The sequence below is a fragment of the Euphorbia lathyris genome, chromosome 1, assembly GCF_963576675.1.
Source record: "Euphorbia lathyris chromosome 1, ddEupLath1.1, whole genome shotgun sequence".
Classification (NCBI taxonomy): Eukaryota; Viridiplantae; Streptophyta; class Magnoliopsida; order Malpighiales; family Euphorbiaceae; genus Euphorbia; species Euphorbia lathyris.
This window is the reverse complement of record NC_088910.1, coordinates 125,335,422-125,357,863: the sequence shown is the minus strand read 5'-3', so window position 1 is coordinate 125,357,863 and position 22,442 is coordinate 125,335,422. Positions and strand designations below refer to the sequence as shown.

Here is a 22,442-nt window from a genome sequence, read left to right as displayed (position 1 = left end):
TGGGAGGTACTCAACTTAAAGGTGAGGATGGGATATAGTCACCAGTTATCAACTTTATCTCTAGGGTACTTCATTGCATTTTGTACATATATATATATAAAGTAAATAATTGGGCGTATGGGTTGCCTTGTTTTGAAACTTTGTTTTTGGGTTAGTATGTGATAATGTTAATTACACGTTTAGTGGTGTTAATGTATAATGGATCATAAGGATGCATATATAAGTGTCTTTGGGTTGGATTTGGTGAGTCTGATGTAGCATGGTTATTTGGGTAGTGATATGTATAAACTTAGTCCGAGTGCTAATTTTCTGCAAGAACTTTGTTGTTGAATTTGTCATTCTGTTAGTTTTCCTCTTTCATGAAGCACTTAGAATTTTACCAACACTTTTATAAGAATATACGATCAGAAATTTAGGGATGTCATTGATAACATGATTACCAAGAGGAAAACTCAAAATTAAACAAGCAATGAAGCTATCTATTCCAGGAAAACAAATTGTGAGTCATAAGATAAACACTTTAAAAGATGGTAAGACAAACTTGATAAGAATATTTTTAGCTCCCTAAAGCAGCTGCTTTTTTTTCTAAGAGTTGATTTGATCCTTAATGAAATTGAAAGAAGATATACATTTAGCTCCATTTAGCTCCAAAGAATCACAAGCATATCCCTCCAAAGCAATAGTTTCTCAAATATCAACCCCGAGGTGGATGTGGAGGAGCTGAGAAAATATCACCGAGAGTGCGGATTTCATTCAGAGGATATATATGTCCGTCAATTAACCTTGTCTCTAATTGACTAATCCGTTGTTCATGTTGATTAATCTGTTCTCCAAACTGGTTCATACCGTTTAAGAGTCTCCTCATCTCCGAAGCGGACATACGAGCGTCAGGATCTCCACCGGCATGTCCGCCCATATGAGCATCACCACCCCCCATTTGTAGTCGGTGTTTTGTGTCGGAAATACCGACTACTTTTAGTAGGTGATTACTGTCGGATATTCCGACAACATCATCGACCCATATTTGTCGGTGACATTTTTCAAAATATTTATTTCAATATTGTACCGACATAAATGGCGTCGGAAATTGTATCGGTAATTGTAAATTAATTTCAAAATTATATATATATATATTATTTTTAATAATTATTTTTTTTTGTTTTTGAATTAGATTTTTAATAATTATTTGGATTGAAGGGAACTTGTATGTATATATATATATATATATATATATAAAAGAAGACTTGCTTTCCATTGCTTTAGGCATTAAAAATAATAATTGCTTAAACAAAATGGAAAAAAGAACTTCTGAAAAAAAAACTAAAATAATAAGGTAGAAACATTAACATAAACAGGCCAAGTAACAATTTTCTCTAAAATGAACATCCAAATTATAATTTAAGGATAAATTTTTGGTCATAGTTCAAAACATGAAGTCTATCGTAAGTCTAGCTAAATAAGCACTATAAACATTTATTCAAATAAATCAAAAAGAGACAAACTCTTAACTAGGAATCATATTTTGACACTAAGAAGCCTTATTCAAACATAAAAGAAGTTTACTATAGGGCCTCGTAAAAAGCTAAAGTCAAAAGAGTACCAATAGATGATGCTGAGAAAAGTATCAAACATAAACTCCACATGTTGTATAGCCCCTGCAAATCCAACCAAAGAAGAAAAACAGGTTGTGTGAAGGCACACAACTGAAATGATGCAATAATTCCCCATATAGCAATGAGCATTCAACGGCTTCTTCAAATGGATAACTACATATGAGGTAATTCTTGTCAGAAACAAGTTATGACAATGAAGAGAAGGTGTCACGTTGAAAGAATTCATATGGAAAAGTACTGATATGCTTTTACCAAGTAATATGATAAAATAGACAAATTATTCATGTTCATGAGATTCTTCCGTTATCAAGATGATGAATCTATTCCCGCTGCAGACCAAAATTGAACAGAACAAACATTGATTACTCCCTAGTTTTTTTTCCTTCAGCACCTAATTCAGTTTTAATAAGGAGAGTTTACTCAATCAATCAATGAGCAAAAAGTGATTTCAAATACATCTCGTATACAAAAGGATAGAGCACTACTGTCAAGCAGCTAACTACATAAAAATAGCCATCCTTACTAACAGAAAATATTCTATCAACATCAAAATTCTATTTAATCAATCTTTTAAAGTGAATCAAGAGAATTACATTGATGAATAAAATATTGAAGCCAGATTGAAGAAAAAAAATATCACATTATGTATAGCCACTAGTTTATCACTTCAAACTTATCAATCGGGTAATTAGCCGCTAGTTCACTTCTACATAACAATGCACATGTCTTATCTTTATTTCTATAATCATTTTTTTCGAATATGGACTTATACATTGAACACAACCCTGTCATAGGTCTAGGATCAACTTTTATATAGGAACAATATGATTTTCGGAACTGAACAAACCATGTTTCAATATGCAAGCTAGCTTACATTTCTAATGAATTGCCTACAAATCGCACAATCTGGAGCTTATCAAACATCACCTAAATTTCATATAGAACTAACATAAGGTGAGATGAATGGAATTAACACTTGCAGTTACTGATACAAAAAGGCTAATCTGAGAAAAGACATGTTACCATGAGTTATTTGAATTTCCTTTTCCAAAACAATTGGTTTGCATCAACAACGTCGTGATGCTACCTTCATATATAAAGACCAATAAAATATTATAACAAAAAACAACAAATGAAATACATTAGTCATTAACTATAAAATTACAGCTTGTAGTAATTAATATTTAAGAGTTTGGAACCAACATATATTTCTAATGAACTTCAGGAAATTTATACAGAAATACAGACATCAGTTACAACTGACTTCCATAACTTCTCCTAAACATAAGCTATAACTGAATAACTTCTCCTGAATTCAAAATAATTAAATAAAACATTATCTCATAATAAATTAACTAAGGCATATTTCCAACAAACTCCTCATTGCCTTAGTATTTACAAAACCTTCTGGCTGCTCAACAAAAATTTCTTCACAAAGATAGCCATTTAGAAAGGCTGATTTAACATCGAATTGGTAAAGCTTCCATCCATTCTGTGCAGCCAATGCCAATAACATTCTGATGGTGTCCAAGAGTGCAACAGGAGCAAAAGTTTCTGAAAAATTCACACCAAAAACTTCCCTTTAACAACTAGCCTCGCTTTGTGTTTGTTGAGAGAACCATCAACATTGAGTTTGGTTCTGAAAACCCATTTAACTCCAATTTTCTTTCTATTTTGAGGCAAGTCAACTAGCTCCCAAGTGTCATTCTTCTCAATCATACCAAACTCCTCTTTCATGGCTTCTATCCATTTGTCATCCTTCTCGGCTTCTTTAAATTCCGAAGGCTCAAAAACATCAACATTACTTCTTTCATAGATATCAGATAGAGATCATGTGCCACGAACACGAACATCATCGATCTTTTCATAAAGAATCTGCAAATTTATTGGTGATTGCCTTTCAAGTGACTCCTCCCAACTCCATTGTTTATCTCCCATGAACTTGACATCTCGGCTCATAATAATTTTCCCATTTTGTGGTTGGAAAATTTTGTTAGCTTTTGAAGTGCTGAAGCATGCCTCAAATGGTGTTTTTCCTTGCACAGCTTTAGTGGGCAGCCTGTTTTGTAGAAAAACTGCAGTACTTGTTGCTTCCGCCCAAACACTTTTTGGCAATTCCTTTTCATGAAGCATGCATCTAGCCATCTCCATGACACTCTGATTCTTTCTCTCACTTACACCGTTCTGTTGTGGTGTGTAAGGTGTTGTAAGTTGATTTCTAACATGACTTACTGGTGTTGCTTGCTCATCCTCCATCAAATTCAAGGCAAAACTTTTGGCTTTCATCTTCACTTTAAACACATCTTTGCCTCTTGTATCCTTGATGAAGCACCACTTGTCTTCAAAAATAACTTTGAATCCCTTTTCAACAAGCTGTCCAACACTAAGCAAGTTTTGATCAATGTCAGGCACGTATAAAACATCAGTAATATGTTTTACACCTGCTAAGCTTTCAATGGCCACTGTTCCTTTTCCTTTCACTGAGATAAACTCACCATTTCCAATTTTGACTTTAGAAATGAGAGTTTTATCTATTTCTGTGAAAAGAGTTTGATCGTTGGTCATGTGATTTGTGCAGCCACTATCTATCAACCACGCATCACTGGAGATGTTGTTAATTGCAAAACACGTTGCCACAAAGAGTTGCTCTTCATCTTGTTCTTCTGTAACTTTTGCGGCTTCACTTTGTTGTGATCTGCAAACCTTTTCCATGTAGCCCATATTACCACATTTCCTGCACTTGATGTCAGGCCGCCACCAGCATCTTTTTGCCATATGATTCATCTTCTTGCAATGTGGGCAAGGTGTGCTCACATCATTTTTGTTATCACTGTTGAACTTGTCCTTCTTCTTCTCCTTGTAATTTTTGTCTTTGCTGCCTCTTGAACTTTCAGTTTTGGCCTTGAAAGCACCCTCTACCATTTCTTCTTTTCTCATCATTCTCCTTTGCTTTTGAGCCTGTAAAGCATTCACTAATTCTGCCAAAGATATGTTTGACAGATCTTTAGACTCCTCCAAAGAAGAAATCTTAGACTCATATTTTTCTGGCAAAGTAACAAGGATTTTTTGGACAATTCTCTCATCAGAGAACTCCTTACCAAGCAGCCTGACTTTGTTAACGATGCCCAGCAACTTGTCACAATAGTCTTTAATTGTTTCTGACTCTCTCATCTTCAGCATCTCAAATTCTCTAATCAAATTGAGCACCTGCATGTTCTTGGTTCTTTCATTTCCCTGGTACTCCTTCTTGATGTAGTCCCATATTTCTTTTGCTGATTCCAGACTCATAATTCTAGTAAATATGGTGTTGGAAACAGAAGAAAAAAGACAGGCTTTAGCTTTTGACTTCCTTGTCTTTCTCTCCTTATGATTCTTTATCTGTGCCATTGTTGGATTTAGTGGAAGCGGAGCAACTTCATAATCTTCTTCTACAGCCTCCCAAAGATCCAATGCTTCAAGATAAACCTTCATTTTAATAGCCCAAGCTTGATAATTTTGGCCATCAAAAACTGGTGCAGCAACCTGATTAAAAGATACTGCATCTGCTTCCATTCTCACAGATCCCTCAAGATAATATGCTCTGATACCAATTTGTAGTAATTAATATTTAAGAGTTTGGAACCAACATATATTTTTATTGAACTTCAGGAAATTTATACAGAAATACAGACATCAGTTACAACTGACTTCCATAACTTCTCCTAAACATAAGCTATAACTGAATAACTTTTCCTGAATTCAAAATAATTAAATAAAACATTATCTCATAATAAATTAACTAAGGCATATTTCCAACACAGCTAACCATGTTTTCCTCCCTAAGAAGATGACAGCGGCTACTGCTGCCTCCACCACCCCCTAAGCCCACTTTTGAAAAGCTCAATGAGCCATTTCATAAACCGAGATTTCCTCTTTGCCTATGAAGAAACAAAGTCCCCTGCTTAACTTAAAAGTTTCCAATACAAACCTGCACAAATTCAGATAAAGTAAAGTAAGTGAGGTTTATAAAATAACTTGTTGTGTTTGGATTGAATGTAAGGTAAGTGATGGTTAAATAATGTAATTGTGTTTGGTTTGAAGGTAAAGTCAGGTAAGATTATATACCAAATTACTTTTATATCCTTACTCTTTTAAATTAGATAAAAGGTACCAAAATAGGCCTCTGATGTTTGTGGAAGTATCAATTTAAGCTTAACGTACAAAATAGCACCAATGTAGATTGAATGTTTAAAAAATGGTGTCAATTTAGGTCTCGATAACGGATTGGACACGTTATTCCTGTTACTTCGTTAAATTCTGATTTCTCCTTTCGCGTACAATTGATAGAAATTAATAGGGTATTATCAATGATGTGTCTCGTTCTGTTACTAAGACCTAAATCCGTGCCTTTTTTTAAACGTTTATTCTTTTCTAATGATTTAATTACTTTTGAAATTAATTATCAACCTCAATCAAAAAAAATTAAGCATCAACCATTTCCTAAAAATTTAAAAAAAAAAGGCTCGATCAGGAGGATTGGAATTTAGTTTATTATTGTTATTCAATAGATATTTGTGGAATTTTAAATATTTATGAATCCACTTTCCCAATTAGGATTGTAAAATAGGAAATTCATTTTATTTACCCAAATATCTGTGAGTTTGATAACACGTAATTCTCAAGTCATCCAAAGAAACTTATTGAGGTGCAGCAGACACATGGGTTTGATACGGATGAAACTGAAAAAATGAGGGTAATTTTATATAAAAAAAAAAGCTTAACCATGCACTAGTACAGAAATGTTCACTTGTGTCGCACCTCTTGTGTCGCGCTTGAAGTAAAGCGACACAACAGAGTAACTAGTATCGCACGTTCTGTAAACGCGACACAACTAAGTATTCTGTGTCATCACTTGTGTCATGCTTTAAGAGCGTGCGTCACAAACGAGTTACTTCTTGTATCGTCTGTCTTACAATGTGACACAAGAGCAAGCTTGTGACGCGCCTTTAACAAAGCGACACAAGGAGTGTGTTATCTTTGTGTCGCTCCTTTTTAAAAGTGCGACACAACTAATACGAACTACTATTTGAATATAATTATTTTTTCTTCATATTTCTTAAAATACTAAAGAATTTTAAAAAAAGATGAAAATCAAATAGCATGTAGATACATATAAACTTACAAACTTATCCCATATAAATTAATTAAAAATAAAAAGTAATTTAATTAATTATAATAATATATTAAAATTTAATACTATAACTATTATTAATTAATATAAAACTATTAATTAATAATTGATATAATACTTTTTTTTTTTTGGTAGAAAAGGAAAAGAAAAACGAACAACAACAAACTACCCAGGAAATAGCTTAGGGAAGCTAACCTCAATCCTATCTTCTAAGAGAAGAGGAGAGATGAAACTAGGGGAAACAGGAAGGGTAGTAACGCCTAACGTCCCTTCATGGCCCGCCGCCGCCAAGCGATCAGCAACACAATTCTGCTCTCTAAAAATGTGTCTGAACTCTACGAACTCAAAAGAGGAGCAAAGCCTTATAATAGATTTGATGAGGTTGCGACTGTTAAAACCCAAAGAATGATTCTCAGAAATCATTTTGATTGCTTCCAAATTATCAGACTCCACAGAGAGCCTCTTAACACCCAACCTTTTAGCAAGATTGATTCCAGTAAGAATAGCCAAGAGCTCCGCAGAAAAGGAAGAACCCAACCCTAAATTCTGGGAGAACCCAGAAAGCCAGGCGCCCCCTGCATCTCTAAGCACACCTCCAGTCGCAATCTTACCGTTACTGAGGCAGGAACCATTAGTAATCAGCTTCACAACCCCCTCTCTTGGCCTGCTCCATCCCACGAGATGGACATCACAACATTGATATAATACTAATATTAATCATAATTTTTTAAATTTAAAAAATTAAATTTTTAAAAAAATATTGATAAATTAACAAATGGTTACAAATTTATACATATTGATATGAAATTAAAAAAATATAAACTACATATTTTGTTTGTTTAAAAAACTTAATAAAAAAAAAGAAACGTTCTATTTTTACTGCCCCCAAACATTGAACCCTAGTAATCAGATCCAAAAATCGACTGCCGCCACCTCCTTTCTCTGTTTCTTCTTCCCCATCGACTGCCGCCACCTCCTTTCTTCCCTATACGACCGGCCGCCTGACATTTCTTCCGTCGTGGCAAGGCTTGTGCCACCTCAACCTCTCAGGTTCTCTCTTTCTCAAAGGGTATTTCCTTCTCGAAACATTGGAAATTGCAAAGCACGCGTCCTTGTCGCTGGTTCCCTTTCAACTTCACTTACCCAATTCCGTTCGGTACACCCAAATTCACGACTTTGAGGGCTGCTCTGGATTCTTCTCCTCATATAATTAGCAAAGAAAAATCCGCCGCTAACCATAATAATGCTTCAAATCTCCGCGAAATTTGCCAAGATCAAGTGCCGGAGCAAGTATTATGCAGGTAAAGTTTTATTTTTCATGCCAGTTGTGTATAGTTCAATTAGCACATCTGCGGCTCTACGAAAACCCTCTTTTCCGAAAATGGAAAAAAATCAGTGTTTTCTGTAATTTATTATGAAATTCAGCATTTATTGATCTAATTAAGTTGATTACATGATTTAGGATGGAAGAGGTTGGGTACGTAGTGGCTACAGATGTACAGAGGGAAGCTTTACCGGTTCTATTTAGCCGGCAGGACTGTATTCTTCATGCCGAGGTTAATTTCTGCTTCTTTGGTAATATTAAGTATTTTCCATGGCTAATGTGGCATTGTCTTTGGTTCCCTAGACAGGTTCTGGTAAGACCCTTGCTTATCTACTGTTGATATTCTCTATTGTAAACCCTGAAAGATCTGCTGTTCAAGCCCTTATTGTGGTGCCTACCCGAGAACTAGGAATGCAAGTAAGGATTTTGGTGATCAGTTTGAAGTTTTAATTCAATAATGTTGTGTTAAAAGCCAGAAACCAGGGTTTTATGAGAATTTCTTTGTCAATTAGGTTGCGAAAGTTGCACGGACCTTGGCTGCTAAGCCTGTGGATGTTACTGTCATGGCTCTTCTTGATGGAGGGTTGTTGAAAAGACAAAAGAGTTGGCAAACCACCCCTTCTCCTTCAAATGGTTAATGACTCTGATGACTTAAGACTCATGTTAGTATCGGTTATCTCCTATACTAGGTTCAATTGCATAAACATTCAATTTGGATGAATAAATGTCTCGTAACTTCGTCTCTGTCCTGTGTAGATCAGCTTTACGTGCATTTAAGCGTCGCGTGGCATATGCAAGTGCAAATTTTGGCCGTATCCTTTTCCCATTATTGTTAGGTCTTAAATTATAAATAGTTTTCTAGGAATTTTTTTGCTATCTCTTGATATGTTTGTTTATCTTCACTTGTACTAAGATATGGTTGGGTGGAGGACTTCATCCATCAGGCGTCAAAATGAACTTCCAAAGGTGATAATTGTTTTCTTCTTTTAAACTATATCCAACAACTTATTTTTATATTGGTTAGTTTCTAGTGAGTGGCACTCTCTTATCTTAATGGAAAACTAACTTGGGGTTTTCTCCAGCCAAATTTTCTTGTCACAGATGAAAAATATCCACTTATTGTGTATGTTGAGCAGCAACAAATGGAAAGTACCTGTAATAGAACATCTACTATTATTAGAGACCAAGCAATTGATTTGGAAGGTTTGCTAAGTTTCTTTCTTTCTTATATTGCTTATTTGTTTGTTATTCTCATGCTGTTGTTTTTAAGTTCTTTCTTTAGTTGTATATCTGGGAATTGAATGTTAATTTAATTATTATGCTCTCATTTTCATAGGTGAGTAAGACTCATCCTTTCCAGGAAGTATGGCAAACATCTTGCTTCTTATGCACTTGCAATGCTATTCTATAGCACAAGTCCTCTCTCACTTGCAATGCTATTCTTAAACTAGTGGATGCTTCTTATGCACTTGCAATGCTATTCTTACATGTAGTGCCCTCAACAAATAGGTGCAACAGAGTGTGGCTTTTATATAATGCGCAACATGTTTAAAATTGTGCAATATCACGCTAAAAGTGAGAATCTAACAAGGGTAAGAGTTACAATTTTTTTTCATTCTAGTCGTGTTTTTCCTTAAGTTCATTTGCTACTTTAATACATTGATATTTTATGTTTACTTTCTTTGAAGGATTTTGCAACAAAATCAATGACATATTTTGAGGAGGAGATAAATGATGTTCGAGATATTTGGGCCGATTATTTTGTAATCAAAATCACAAGTCGCTAGATATTTGCATTAGTGTTTTTGTGGAAGTTGTTAGCGTTTGTTCATCTTCCTAGTTTATTTGGCTACAAACTTGAATATGACAAGTTGAATTAATTGTTATATACAACTATTTCTTGAAGAAATGAAGTTGTGATTATATTTTGAATATGTATGTATTTATGCACTGTGGTACTTGTAGTTTTATTGTGTATGTTCTATAATATCATGTAGATATTATAGAATCAAATAAATTTTGATTATAAAATTTTATGCTGGATGCTGGAAAATTTTGTAAAATAAAAAAAAATCAATATTTTGTGTCGCGCGTGGTGTAGGAGCGATACAAAGTGTACCAGATTAACTGAGGAGCTTGTATCGCGCACTTTTGAGGCGCGTCACAAGAATTATCATGTTGTGTCGCGCGCGTGTGACAAACGACACAACAGATGAGTAGATTGTGTCACTCTCAAGTGCGATGCAAAGTTCTTGTGTCGCACCCCTGTTGTGTCGCACAAAAGTGCGACAACACAACCTGAAAAAGTGCGACACAAGTAAGCATTTTTGTACTAGTGATGCTTCACCCCCAAATTGGGGTGTAAAGAAAATAAGGGATATTTACTCCTATCTACCCTCACCTACCTTACTTCTTAATTTATCCTCAAAACAAACAAGGTAATCTCAATACACTTACTCTACCTTACTTCAATTAAGGTCCATCCAAACAAACTCTTAGAAGTTTCCAATACAAACCTGCACAAATTCAGATAATAGAAACAATTAGTAAAAAATAAAACACAAACCCATTTACGAAATGCTAGTTAACTCAGTATTCCTAAAGTAAGACGATAAGGAGATATAGGTTTTATACTTCATACTATTAGAAAAGCAAACTGTTCAGTTGAGAAAAAAGAAGCAAGCTTTAATTTATGACATTCAGCATCTTAAAACGAAATAAAAAGGAGAGAAAAGTGAGATCGATACATGGAGAGAGTAGATCGAGCGCAAGAAAAAATATTTGAGGTCAGACCGAGCGGAGATTGAGAGAACCAGAACAACATCGCAGTGAGAGGAAGAGCAGGGGAAGCAGCGCCTATGAGAGACGGAGTAGGGGTGGCGGTGCCGCTGAGAGGAGGAGCAGGGGTAGCGGCGGCGGTCTTGGTGGATTCAAGCAAGAACACACACTCGACATTAGAGAGGTTAGGGTTCCAATTTCTTTTATCGGGGAGGAAGGGGATAACTAGATAGGGATTTTGGAAATTTAAAAGGAAAAAAACTTTATATATTTATTATTTATTTTTCTATTCGATTATTTTTTATAGGACTATTCAATAATTTAATAGTAGCTGTAATTTTATTTTTTTAATATTATATTTACAAACACATTTTTTTTTCATATGTAAGTTTTGTTGGTGTTATCACATATATTTATGATCTGAGTGATAAAATGACACAAATATGAATCGTAGATGATTAGATTGATGATCGAGAAAATAGTTTAAAGAATAATTTATCAAATTGACTCGTCAGGGGGAAATTTGTTCCTAGCTGCCAACTTAGCGGTAAAATTGAAACCATTTTAAATGTTAGAAGTATAATTGTTCCTGGTTATAAACGTTAAGAGTATTTTTGCACCTTATTCCTAAAATTATTAAAAATTATTAAATTATTTTATTTTTTATATAGTTTGTCCGATTTCTCAATTCGAAACTCGTCAGACACCCTTTTAAATCATTTCCTAATTTTTTTATTAATACTTGTTAAAATTATACATTATATATTACTTTGTTTTGTCATTTTTTTATTAAAATAAAAATAGGTTTAATTTTATTTTTGATATTATAATCACCGACACATATTATGTCGGTCTATAAACAAAATTTGTTGGTGATATCACCAACATTTATAATCACCGACGATATATGTTGGTGATTAAGGCAAAAATAATCATGCTAACAATCACCCACACATTTTAGGAATGTGTAGGTGATTTTCGACACATTATTTGGGTCGGTATTTCGTCGGTAATTCCTACACAAAATATTCGATCGGTGAGTTCCGTCGGAGATAGCGTTTTTTCTTGTAGTGTCTCTCAGCCATATTTATTAGAACATCACCTACCTCCATCTGCATCAGATATTCACCTACATAATCATGTTCACCATCATCAGGTGGAATAACATTATATTCTTCTTGTGGTGCAATTGGTGGGGCAGCTGGTGCTAGACTAGGCGGCAAAGGCTCGCGAGCTAATTGACAAGCCAGTACCCGAACGTAAAGCGGTACGTGACTACACACTGTAGTACCCCTTCCTTGAAGCTTAGCCAAATGATATTTTAGTGTGGTAGCGTTACTAAATGGCATTTGACAATATACACATCTTCGAAATATCATATTTTAAACTGCATTCGTATAACTCCAAAGAACTGAAGATGGTGCTATAGTGAGAACTGCACAAAAAATGTAAAAAATTTGACAAGTTCAGAGATAATAGCGGTGACATAGTAATAACAATAAAATACAAAATATAATGTAAATGTCAACTACAGAAATTCAGTACAATTATAGTCTATTATGTATCACTACCACTGGTTGGTGAAAGATAAAAAACCACTTCCTAGAACCAAATAGTTTTATCCATATATATATAAGTAGAAAAACAGTAATATTTAAATCATAAATTAAAATAAAGTTGACATCAATTTGAAATTTTTTAAAGAATTTCTTTAAAGATAATTTAAGAATCTAATATACATATTTTATATATATATATATACGGATTACACAGGGGAATGAGTAGCCAACTTACTTTCTTTATGAAATTCAAACGCATTGTTTTGCAATAAACAGTGAAAAAATTAAAAGGTCTTCTTCAACCTTTAGTCTGAAGTCTTTTTCCTAACATGCCATAGTTGAAGAGTAGACCTGCCGGCTTTGTTGGGTCGGGCCTAACCGGACATGACACATAATTACCTTATCCAAACTCAATCCTTTACATCGGGTTTGGACCCAGTTGGACCATATTAAGAAAATCAATTCCCAACCCTAGCCCAACCGCCAACTAATATGTTTAGATTTAAAAAAAATAAAAATAAAATAAACTATAATTATAAATAATAAAAATAAAACAAACTATAATTTAATTGAGTCATGTTTAAGAAAACGAAAGTAGCAAAAAAAAAATACAGAATCATCAAACTTGTGTTACTAAGGACATTAATAAAAAGGAATATGAATATGCAACCGAACCGGGATTGCAATTTTGGCGACAGTGCAGGGAGGAAGAGTTCAAGTAACATAAATTTCACCCCGCTCCACGGTGTTATCAGCAAGACGGCATAACGATCGAGAACCTTGAATACCTTCACCCGCTAAAGAAATTACGGCGCCGGAGCTTTAAAGACATTGCATCTCATCTGTCGTCGGCGTCAACATGGGAAATCCGTCTAGCTTTCAAGCAAGTCTTCGACCAATATAGACGAATATCGACCAATATAGACCAATACCGATATCGATAGATATTGACCAATGTCGATACGATGCTATATCGTCATATCTGTCGATATTGATCAGAAATCGACAGATATCGACAATGCCGGGGAAAAATCTGAAACTGATATTCCAACCAAAATGCATTTTTAGATAATAATGCCACTGTTTTTGGGGTTCGCACGACCAGGAAAAACATGAAAAATGAAGAGAAACAATATACATTGGATTGTAGAGAAACAACCAGCTAGATCTTAACGATGAATGGACTAAACTTTAAATCTTTTGACTGAAACTAAAAATCAATGAAAAACTTACATGATTGTAGAAATCTTGTTGTATGAACTGTGGGTTGGATTGATTATTGTAGTATTCGTAGTCGTTCTGTAGAGAGAGAGAGCGTGAGAGAAAGAGAGGGAAAGACACAAAGTTCTGTTTAGGAAGAAGAAGAGGGAAAGTTCGAAGTTATCTGTTGAAATAGGTTAGTTTTGTAAAAAAAATGAAAATGGCTAGAAATGTAAACTGACCCCCTAAAAGTGGCTAGTTTAGTAATTATCCCTCAAAATTTTAGGGATGTCATTGATAACATGATTACCAAGAGGAAAACTCAAAATTAAACAAGCAATGAAGCTATCTATTCCAGGAAAACAAATTGTGATTCATAAGATAAACACTTTAAAAGATGGTAAGACAAACTTGATAAGAATATTTTTAGCTCCCTAAGGCAGCTGTTTTTTTTTTCTAAGAGTTGATTTGATCCTTAATGAAATTGAAAGAAGATATACATTTAGCTCCATTTAGCTCCAAAGCATCACAAGCATATCCCTCCAAAGCAGTAGTTTCTCAAATATCAACCCCGAGGTGGACGTGGAGGAGCTGAAAAAATATCACCCAGAGTCCGGATTTCATTCAGTAGATATATATGTCCGTCAATTAACCTTGTCTCTAATTGACTAATCCATTGTTCATGTTGATTAATCTGTTCTCCAAACTGGTTCATACCGTTTAAGAGTCTCCTCATCTCCGAAGCGGACATACGAGCGTCAGGATCTCCACCGACATGTCCGCCCATATGAGCATCATCACCCCCATATGAGCATCACTAGCATCACCAATATGAGCATCACCAGCATCACCATAGGCCTCAACTCCCTTAGCCATATTTATTGGAACGTCACCTAGCTCCATCTGCATCAAATACTCACCTACATAATCATGTTCATCATCATCAGGCGAATAACTTTATATTCTCCTTGTGGTGTAATTGGTGGTGCAGTTAGTGGCGCAGCAGGTGCTAGACCAGGCGGCAAAGGCTCGCGAGCTAATTGACAAGCCAGTACCCGGACATAAAGTGACACGTGACTACACACCCTAGTACCCCTTCCTTGAAGCTTAGCCAAATGATATTTTAGTGTGGTAGCGTTACTAAATGGCATTTGACAATATACACATCTTCAAAATATCATATTTTGAACTTCATTCGTATGACTCCAAGGAACTGAAGATGGTGCCATAACGAGAACTTCACAAAAATGTAAAATGTTTGACAAGTTCAGAAATAATAGCGGTGACATAGTAATAATAATAAAATACAAAATATAATGTAAATGTCAACTATATAAATTCAGTTGAATTGTAGTCTATTATGTATCACTACCACTGGTTGGTGAAAGATCAAAAACCACTTCCTAGAACCAAATAGTTTTATCCATATATATATAAGTAGAAAAAAACAGTAATATTTAAACCATAAATTAAAATAAAGTTGACATCAATTTAAATTTTTTTAAAGAATTTCTTTAAAGATAATTTAAGAATCTAATATACATATTTTATATATATACGGATTACACAGGGGAATGAGTAGCCAACTTACTTTCTTTATGAAATTGAAACGCATAGTTTTGCAATAAACAATGAAAAAATTAAAAGGTTTTCTTCAATCTTTAGTCTGAAGTCTTTTTCCTAACATGCCATAGTTGAAGAGTAGACCTGAGGCTGGGTTGGGTCGGACCTAACCGGACATGACACATAATTACCTTGTCCAAATTCAATCTTCTACATCGGGCTTGGACCCGGTTGGACCATATTAAGAAAATCAATTCCCAACCCTAGCCCAACCGCCAACTAATATGTTTAGATTTAAAAAAAAAATTAAATTAAAATAAGATAAAGGGATAGGTACAAAAAAAAATGCATGTGGTTTACCTATTTTGCAATTGCGAACCTGTGGTTTTTTTTTTACAAACAGAGTTATGTGTTAAACGTCGTTAGCAAACATAGGCCAAATTGACTAACGGTGTTAAAATTCAAAGAGAAAAGAGTTAATTTGGTCCTTATATTTATTTATTTTATAAATTAACCCCCCTAATTATCTAATTATCACAAATAAACCCCAAAATCAAAAATAAAAATAAAAAATAATAAAAAGAAAATTAAAATATATAAAAAAAACCCACCATTTTCTTCTTCTTCTTCTTCTTCTTCCTCTCTCTCTTCTCTTCGTTTTCTTTTTTTCTTTTTTTAATTTCCAAAAATTCTGGAAAAAATCCAAAATTCTGGAAAATTCCAGAATTCCAAAATTTTTCAGAATTTCTGGAAATTTCCAGAAATTCTGGAATCAAAATTTAAAAAAAAAAAGAAGAAAAGAAGAAGAAGAAGAAGAAGAAGAAGAAGAAGAAGGAAAATAAAAAATAAAAAAGAGATGGTGAAGATGGTATTTTTGATTTTTGATTTTGGGGTTTATTTGTGATAATTAGATAATTAGGGGGGTTAATTTATAAAATAAATAAATATCAGGACCAAATTAACACTTTTCTCTTTGAATTTTAACACCGTTAGTCAATTTGGCCTCTGTTTGCTAACGGCGTTTAACACATACCTCTGTTTGTAAAAAAAAAACCACAGGTTCGCGTTTGCAAAATAGGTAAACCACAGTCATTTTTTTTGTACTTATCCCTAAAATAAACTATAATTATAAATAATAAAAATAAAACAAACTATAATTTAATTGAGTCATGTTTAAGAAAAAGAAAGTAGCAGAAAAAATACAAAATCATCAAACTTGTGTTAAAAAGGAATATGAATATGCAACCGAACCGGGATTGCAATTTTGGCGACAGTGCAGGGAGGAAGAGTTCAAGTAACATAAATTTCACCCCGCTCCACGGCGTTATCAACAAGATGGCGTAACGATCGACAACCTTGAATACCTTCACCCGCTAAAGAAATTACGGCGGCGGAGCTTTAAACACATTTCATCTCATCTGTCGCTGGCGTCAACATGGGAAATCTGTCCAGCTTTCAAGCAAGTCTTCGACCAATATCGACCAATACCGATATCGATATTGGTTGACCAATATCGGCCAATAACGATATCGATAGATATTGACCAATATTGATACGAAGCTATATCGTCATATCTGTCGATATTGTTGAGAAATCAGTTTGGGCTGGAAGTGGATGTGGAGGAGCTGAGAAAATATCACTGAGACTCCGAATTTCATTCAAGATATATATATGTCCGTCAATTAACCTTATCTCTAATTGACTAATCCATTGTTCATGTTGATTAATATGTTCTCCAAACCGGTTCATACTGTTTAAGAGTCTCCTTATCTCCGAAGCGGACATACGAGCGTCAGGATCTCCACCGACATGTCCGCCCATATGAGCATCACCACCCCCGATATGAGAATCACCAACATCACCATAGGCCTCAACTCCCTCAGCCATATTTATTGGAACGTCGCCTACCTCCATCTGCATCAGACACTCACCTACATAATCATGTTCATCATCATCAGGCGGAATAACATTAAATTCTCCTTGTGGTGCAATTGGTGGTGCAGCTGGTGCTAGACCAGGCGGCAAAGGCTCGCGAGCTAATTGACAAGCTAATACCCGACGTAAAGCGGTACGTGACTGCACACCCTAGTACCCCTTCCTTGAAGCTTATCCAAATGATATTTTAGTGTGGTAGCGTTACTAAATGGCATTTGATAATATACACATCTTCGAAATATCATATTTTGAACTGCATTCCAATGACTCCAAAGAACTGAAGATGGTGCCATAGCGAGAAGTGCATAAAAATGTAATAAATTTGACAAGTTCAGAGATAATAGCGGTGACATAGTAATAATAATAAAATCGAAATATAATGTAAATGTTAACTACAGAAATTCAGTACAATTGTAGTCTATTATGTATCACTACCACTAATTGGTGAAAGATCAAAAACCACTTCTTAGAACCAAATAGTTTTATCCATATATAGATAAGTAGAAAAAACAGTAATATTTAAACCATAAATTAAAATAAAGTTGACATCAATTTGAATTTTTTTAAAGAATTTTTTTAAAGATAATTTAAGAATCTAATATACATATTTTATATATATACGGATTACATAGGGGAATGAGTAGCCAACTCACTTTCTTTATGAAATTGAAATGCATTGTTTTGCAATAAACAATGAAAAAATTAAAAGGTCTTCTGCAATCTTTAGTGTGAAGTCTTTTTCCTAACATGTCATAGTTGAAGAGTAGACATGAGGGCTGGGTTGGGTCGGGCCTAACCGGACATGACATATAATTACCTTGTCCAAACTCAATCTTTTACATCGGGTTCAGACCCGGTTGGACCATATTAAGAAAATCAATTCCCAACCCTAGCCCAACCGCCAACTAATATGTTTAGATTTAAAAAAAATTAAAATAAAATAAACTATAATTATAAATAATAAAAATAAAACAAACCATAATTTAATTGAGTCATGTTTAAGAAAAAGAAAGTAGCATAAAAAAATACAGAATCATCAAACTTGTGTTACTAAGTACATTAATAAAAAGGAATATGAATATGCAACCGATCCGGGGTTGCAATTTTGGCGACAGTGCAAGGAGGAAGAGTTCAAGTAACATAAATTTCACTCCACTCCACTCTACAGCGTTCTCAGCAAGATGGCGTAACGATCGAGAACCTTGAATATCTTCACCCGTTAAAGAAATTACGGCGGCGGAGCTTTAAAGACATTGCATATCATCTGTCGCCGGCGTCAACGTAGGAAATCTGTCTAGCTTTCAAGCAAGTCTTCAGCCAATACCGATATCGATATTGGTCGACCAATATCGACCAATATTGACCAATACCGATATCGATAGATATTGACCAATATCGATACGATCCTATATCGTCATATCTGTCGATATTGATGAGAAATCAGTTTGGGCTGGAGGTGGATGTGTAGGAACTGAGAAAATATCACTGAGACTCTGGATTTCATTCCAGAGAAATATATGTCCGTCAATTAACCTTGTCTCTAATTGACTAATCTGTTGTTCATGTTGATTAATCTGTTCTCCAAACTAGTTCATACCGTTTAAGAGTCTCCTCATCTCCAAAGCGAACATACGAGCGTCAAGATCTCCAACGGCATGTCCGCCCATATAAGCATCACCAGCATCACCATATGCCTCAACTCCCTCATCCATATTTATTGGAATGTCACCTACCTCCATTTGCATCTGATACGTACCTACATAATCATGTTCATCATCATCAGGCGGCAATGGCTCGCGAGCTAATTGACAAGCCAGTACACGGACGTAAAGCGGTACGTGACTACACACCCTACTACCCCTTCCTTGAAGCTTAGCCAAATGATATTTTAGTGTGGTAGCGTTACTAAATGGCATTTGACAATATACACATCTTCCAAATATCATAATTTGAACTGCATTCGTATGACTCCAAAGAACTAAAGATGGTGCCATAGCGAGAACTGCACAAAAATGTAAATTTTTTGACAAGTTCAGAGATAATAGCGGTGACATAGTACTAATAATAAAGTACAAAATATAATGTAAATGTCAACTACAGAAATTCAGTATCATTGTAGTCTATTATGTATCACTACCACTGGTTGGTGAAAGATCAAAAACCACTTCCTAGAACCAAATAGTTTTATCCATATATAGATAAGTAGAAAAAACAGTAATATTTAAACCATAAATTAAAACAAAGTTGACATCAATTTGAAATTTTTTTAAAGATTTTCTTTAAAGATAATTTAAGATTCTAACATACATATTTTATATATATACGGATTACACAGGGGAATGAGTAGCCAAGTCACTTTCTTTATGAAATTGAAACGCATTGTTTTGCAATAAACAGTGAAAAAATTAAAAGGTCTTCTTCAATCTTTAGTCTGAAGTCTTTTTTCCTAACATGCAACAGTTGATGAGTAGACCTGAGGGCTGGGTTGGGTCGGGCCTAACCGGACATAACACATGATTACCTTGTCCAAACTCAATCTTTTACATCGGGTTCGGACCCGGTTGGACCATATTAAGAAAATCAATTCCCAACCCTAGCCCAACCGCCAACTAATATGTTTAGATTTAGAAAAATAAAGATAAAATAAACTATAATTATAAATAATAAAAATAAAACAAACTATAATTTAATTGAGTCATGTTTAAGAAAAAGAAAGTAGCAGAAAAAAATAAAGAATCATCAAACTTGTGTTACTAAGGACATTAATAAAAAGGAATATGAATATGCAACCGAACCGGGGTTGCAATTTTGGCAACAGTGCAGGGAGGAAGAGTTCAAGTAACATAAATTTCACCCCGCTCCATAGCGTTATCAACAAGACGGCATACCGATCAAACACCTTGAATACCATCACCCGTTAAAGAAATTACGACAGCGGAGGTTTAAAGACATTGCATCTCATCTGTCGCCGTCGTCAACATGAGAAATCTGTCCAGCTTTCAAGCAAGTCTTCGACCAATACTGATATTGATATTGGTCGACCAATATCAACCAATATTGACCAATACCGATATCTATAGATATTGACCAATATCGATACGATGATATATCGTCATATCTGTCGATATTGATAATAAATCAGTTTGGGCTGGAGGTGGATGTGGAGGAGCTCAGAAAATATCACTGAGACTCCGGATTTCATTCAAGAGATATATATGTCCATCAATTAACCTTATCTCTAATTGACTAATCTGTTGTTCATGTTGATTAATCTGTTCTCCAAACTGGTTCATACCGTTTAAAAGTCTCCTCATCTCCGAAGCGGACTTACGAGCGTCAGGATCTCCACCTGCATGTCCGCCCATATGAGCATCACCACCCCCCATATGAGCATCACCAGCATAACCATAGGCCTCAACTCCCTCAGCCATATTTATTGGAATGTCACGTACCTCTATCTGCATCAGATACTCACCTACATAATCATGTTCATCATCATCAGGCGGAATAACATTATATTCTCCTTGTGCTGCAATTGGTGGTGCATCTGGTGGCGCAGCTAGTGCTAGACCAGACGACAAAGGCTCACGAGCTAATTGACAAGCTCCGAACAGTTAGGGATGATTATAGGGCTAAAATCAATGGCCTTACTAACCAATTAAATTTGAAGATGGAACAGATAGAACAGCTCTTGGTGGAAATTGATGACAAATCAAAGCAACTGGAACATTAAGAGAAGCATAATGAAGAACTTGTTGGATCCTTCTCCGAGGAAACCCTCCGGCTGAAATCTGAGCTTGAAAAACATACAATTGAAAGCAGTCTTCTTTCTGAACTAACAGAACAGAGAGAAAACATGAGAGCTGAATTGCAGGAGCTGAAGGTACTCTTCATTAGCTTTCTGAAGTATTTGTTCTAGTTGACTTTTAAGTATTTATATTTCATCAGCTTCTGCTATTGCTTTCATAGCCACCTTTTCATTCGCTTCAAATGTAGATGCCATTTGGACAGAAAGCCTTTTCACTTCCTCCTGTAGCTTCTCATATGTATTAGCATTTTTCCATCTTGTCTTCCGTAAAGCTTCTTCTGCTTGGATGGATTTTTGCTCCTGCTCAATCTTTGCTTTAGTTACAGCTTCTAGATCAGCTTCAAATCTTTGAGCTTGCTTCTCGAGTTCATCCTCCAAGCTCTTAATATGGTTTTCAAGTTCGCCTATAATCACGAAAGAATTAGACTGTTCTTTGCACTGCTTCTTGAGCTCATTTTCCAAGCTCTCAATCTGCGCTTCTAGTTCATTCATGTTGTCAAAGGAAGATGAGCATTCATACTACATCTTCAGTTGTTCTTGCAGTTGACTTTGCTCTAATTTATATGACATGTCATGGTTCTCCTGTTTCAATATCTCATAGTCAAGGGCAAGCTGCTCCAATGACCTTTTGCTCTAGCACGTATGTTTCTTTAGCGCCTCTGTGCTCCTTAACGAGCTCTTCCAGTGCCTTTTGCTCTTCATCATCATCGATCTCGCTTCTGAACATGTCAGAGGACCCTGATATTTTGGAAGAATCAAACACTTCTCTATTTTTCTGCTCCAATATAAACAGATAGATCCTCATATTCCGGCAACCCTGTGGTGAATCTCTTCGGTTGCAGGTTCGACGCCTTAATGATGCTAACCACAATGCTGGATTAAATGGTGACCGCGGAATATCTAATGGATCAATACCCCGTGCGAAATCCGATTGAAAAATAGTATCCTACAGGACCCAACCAACTTCTTATCATCTCAGAGCCATGCCTCAGCTCCTCATAAAGCAAATACAGATGCCTCAGGAACGGGCTATGAAGGGCATCAACAATCACAATGGGAGTGGTCAGCTGATTCTAATCATGGAATTAGTACTGATGACTTAGTACATGGTTCTCAAGGAACTCTTACATTAGAAAGGCCCCAAGGCACTTCAGATGTTGAAATCGAAAAGATGAAGGCTGAAATGGTGGCTTTGGTGAGACAAGCAGATTTGTCGGAGTTGGAATTGCATACTCTCAGAAAGCAAATTGTAAAGGAGAGCAAAAGGGGACATGATCTCTTAAGAGAAATTGCAGGCCTGAAAGGGGAGAGAGATTCATTCAAGGCAGAATGTGAAAAACTCAAAGCTTTTCAGAAACGTGTAGAGGATGCTAAAAGCAAAAACAGGTCACAGTTTGAAGGTGGGGATCCATAGATTTTTCTTGATGAAATCAGACAAGAAATTAATCATGAGAAGGACCTGAATGCTAATCTTCGATTGCAACTGCAGAAG

General features: G+C 35.3%; 2 protein-coding genes across 2 annotated transcripts; one reads left to right on the top strand and one right to left on the bottom strand.

The window, feature by feature from the left end:
- Positions 1-5,476: 5,476 nt before the first annotated feature.
- Positions 5,477-12,234, bottom strand: LOC136219363 (uncharacterized). Its single transcript, XM_066006754.1, has 5 exons — positions 11,988-12,234; positions 10,855-11,110; positions 10,570-10,623; positions 6,979-7,447; positions 5,477-5,580 (listed from the first exon to the last, which is right to left on the bottom strand). Exons 1-5 carry the CDS (start codon positions 12,232-12,234, stop codon positions 5,560-5,562), a joined length of 1,047 nt encoding a protein of 348 aa, XP_065862826.1. The 3' UTR covers positions 5,477-5,559.
- Positions 7,795-10,041, top strand: LOC136210918 (DEAD-box ATP-dependent RNA helicase 58, chloroplastic-like; the record flags this gene model as incomplete). Its single annotated transcript, XM_066002381.1, has 4 exons — positions 7,795-8,084; positions 8,246-8,339; positions 8,411-8,524; positions 8,620-10,041. Coding segments are annotated over 4 exons (624 nt in total), but the record flags the coding sequence as incomplete, so codon positions are not given.
- Positions 12,235-22,442: the final 10,208 nt, after the last annotated feature.

Bases quoted from the DNA above. Each gene is read 5' to 3' on its own strand.
- LOC136219363 (XM_066006754.1), bottom strand. From the start codon at position 12,234: ATGCCATTTAGTAACGCTACCACACTAAAATATCATTTGGCTAAGCTT. The intron at 10,624-10,854 runs GTATCGATCTCA...GAATTTGTGCAG, and splicing joins GCTCGATCTACTCTCTCCAT to GTTTGTATTGGAAACTTCTA. The intron at 5,581-6,978 runs GTTAGCTTCCCT...GAATTTGTGCAG, and splicing joins TCTTAGAAGATAGGATTGAG to GTTTGTATTGGAAACTTTTA.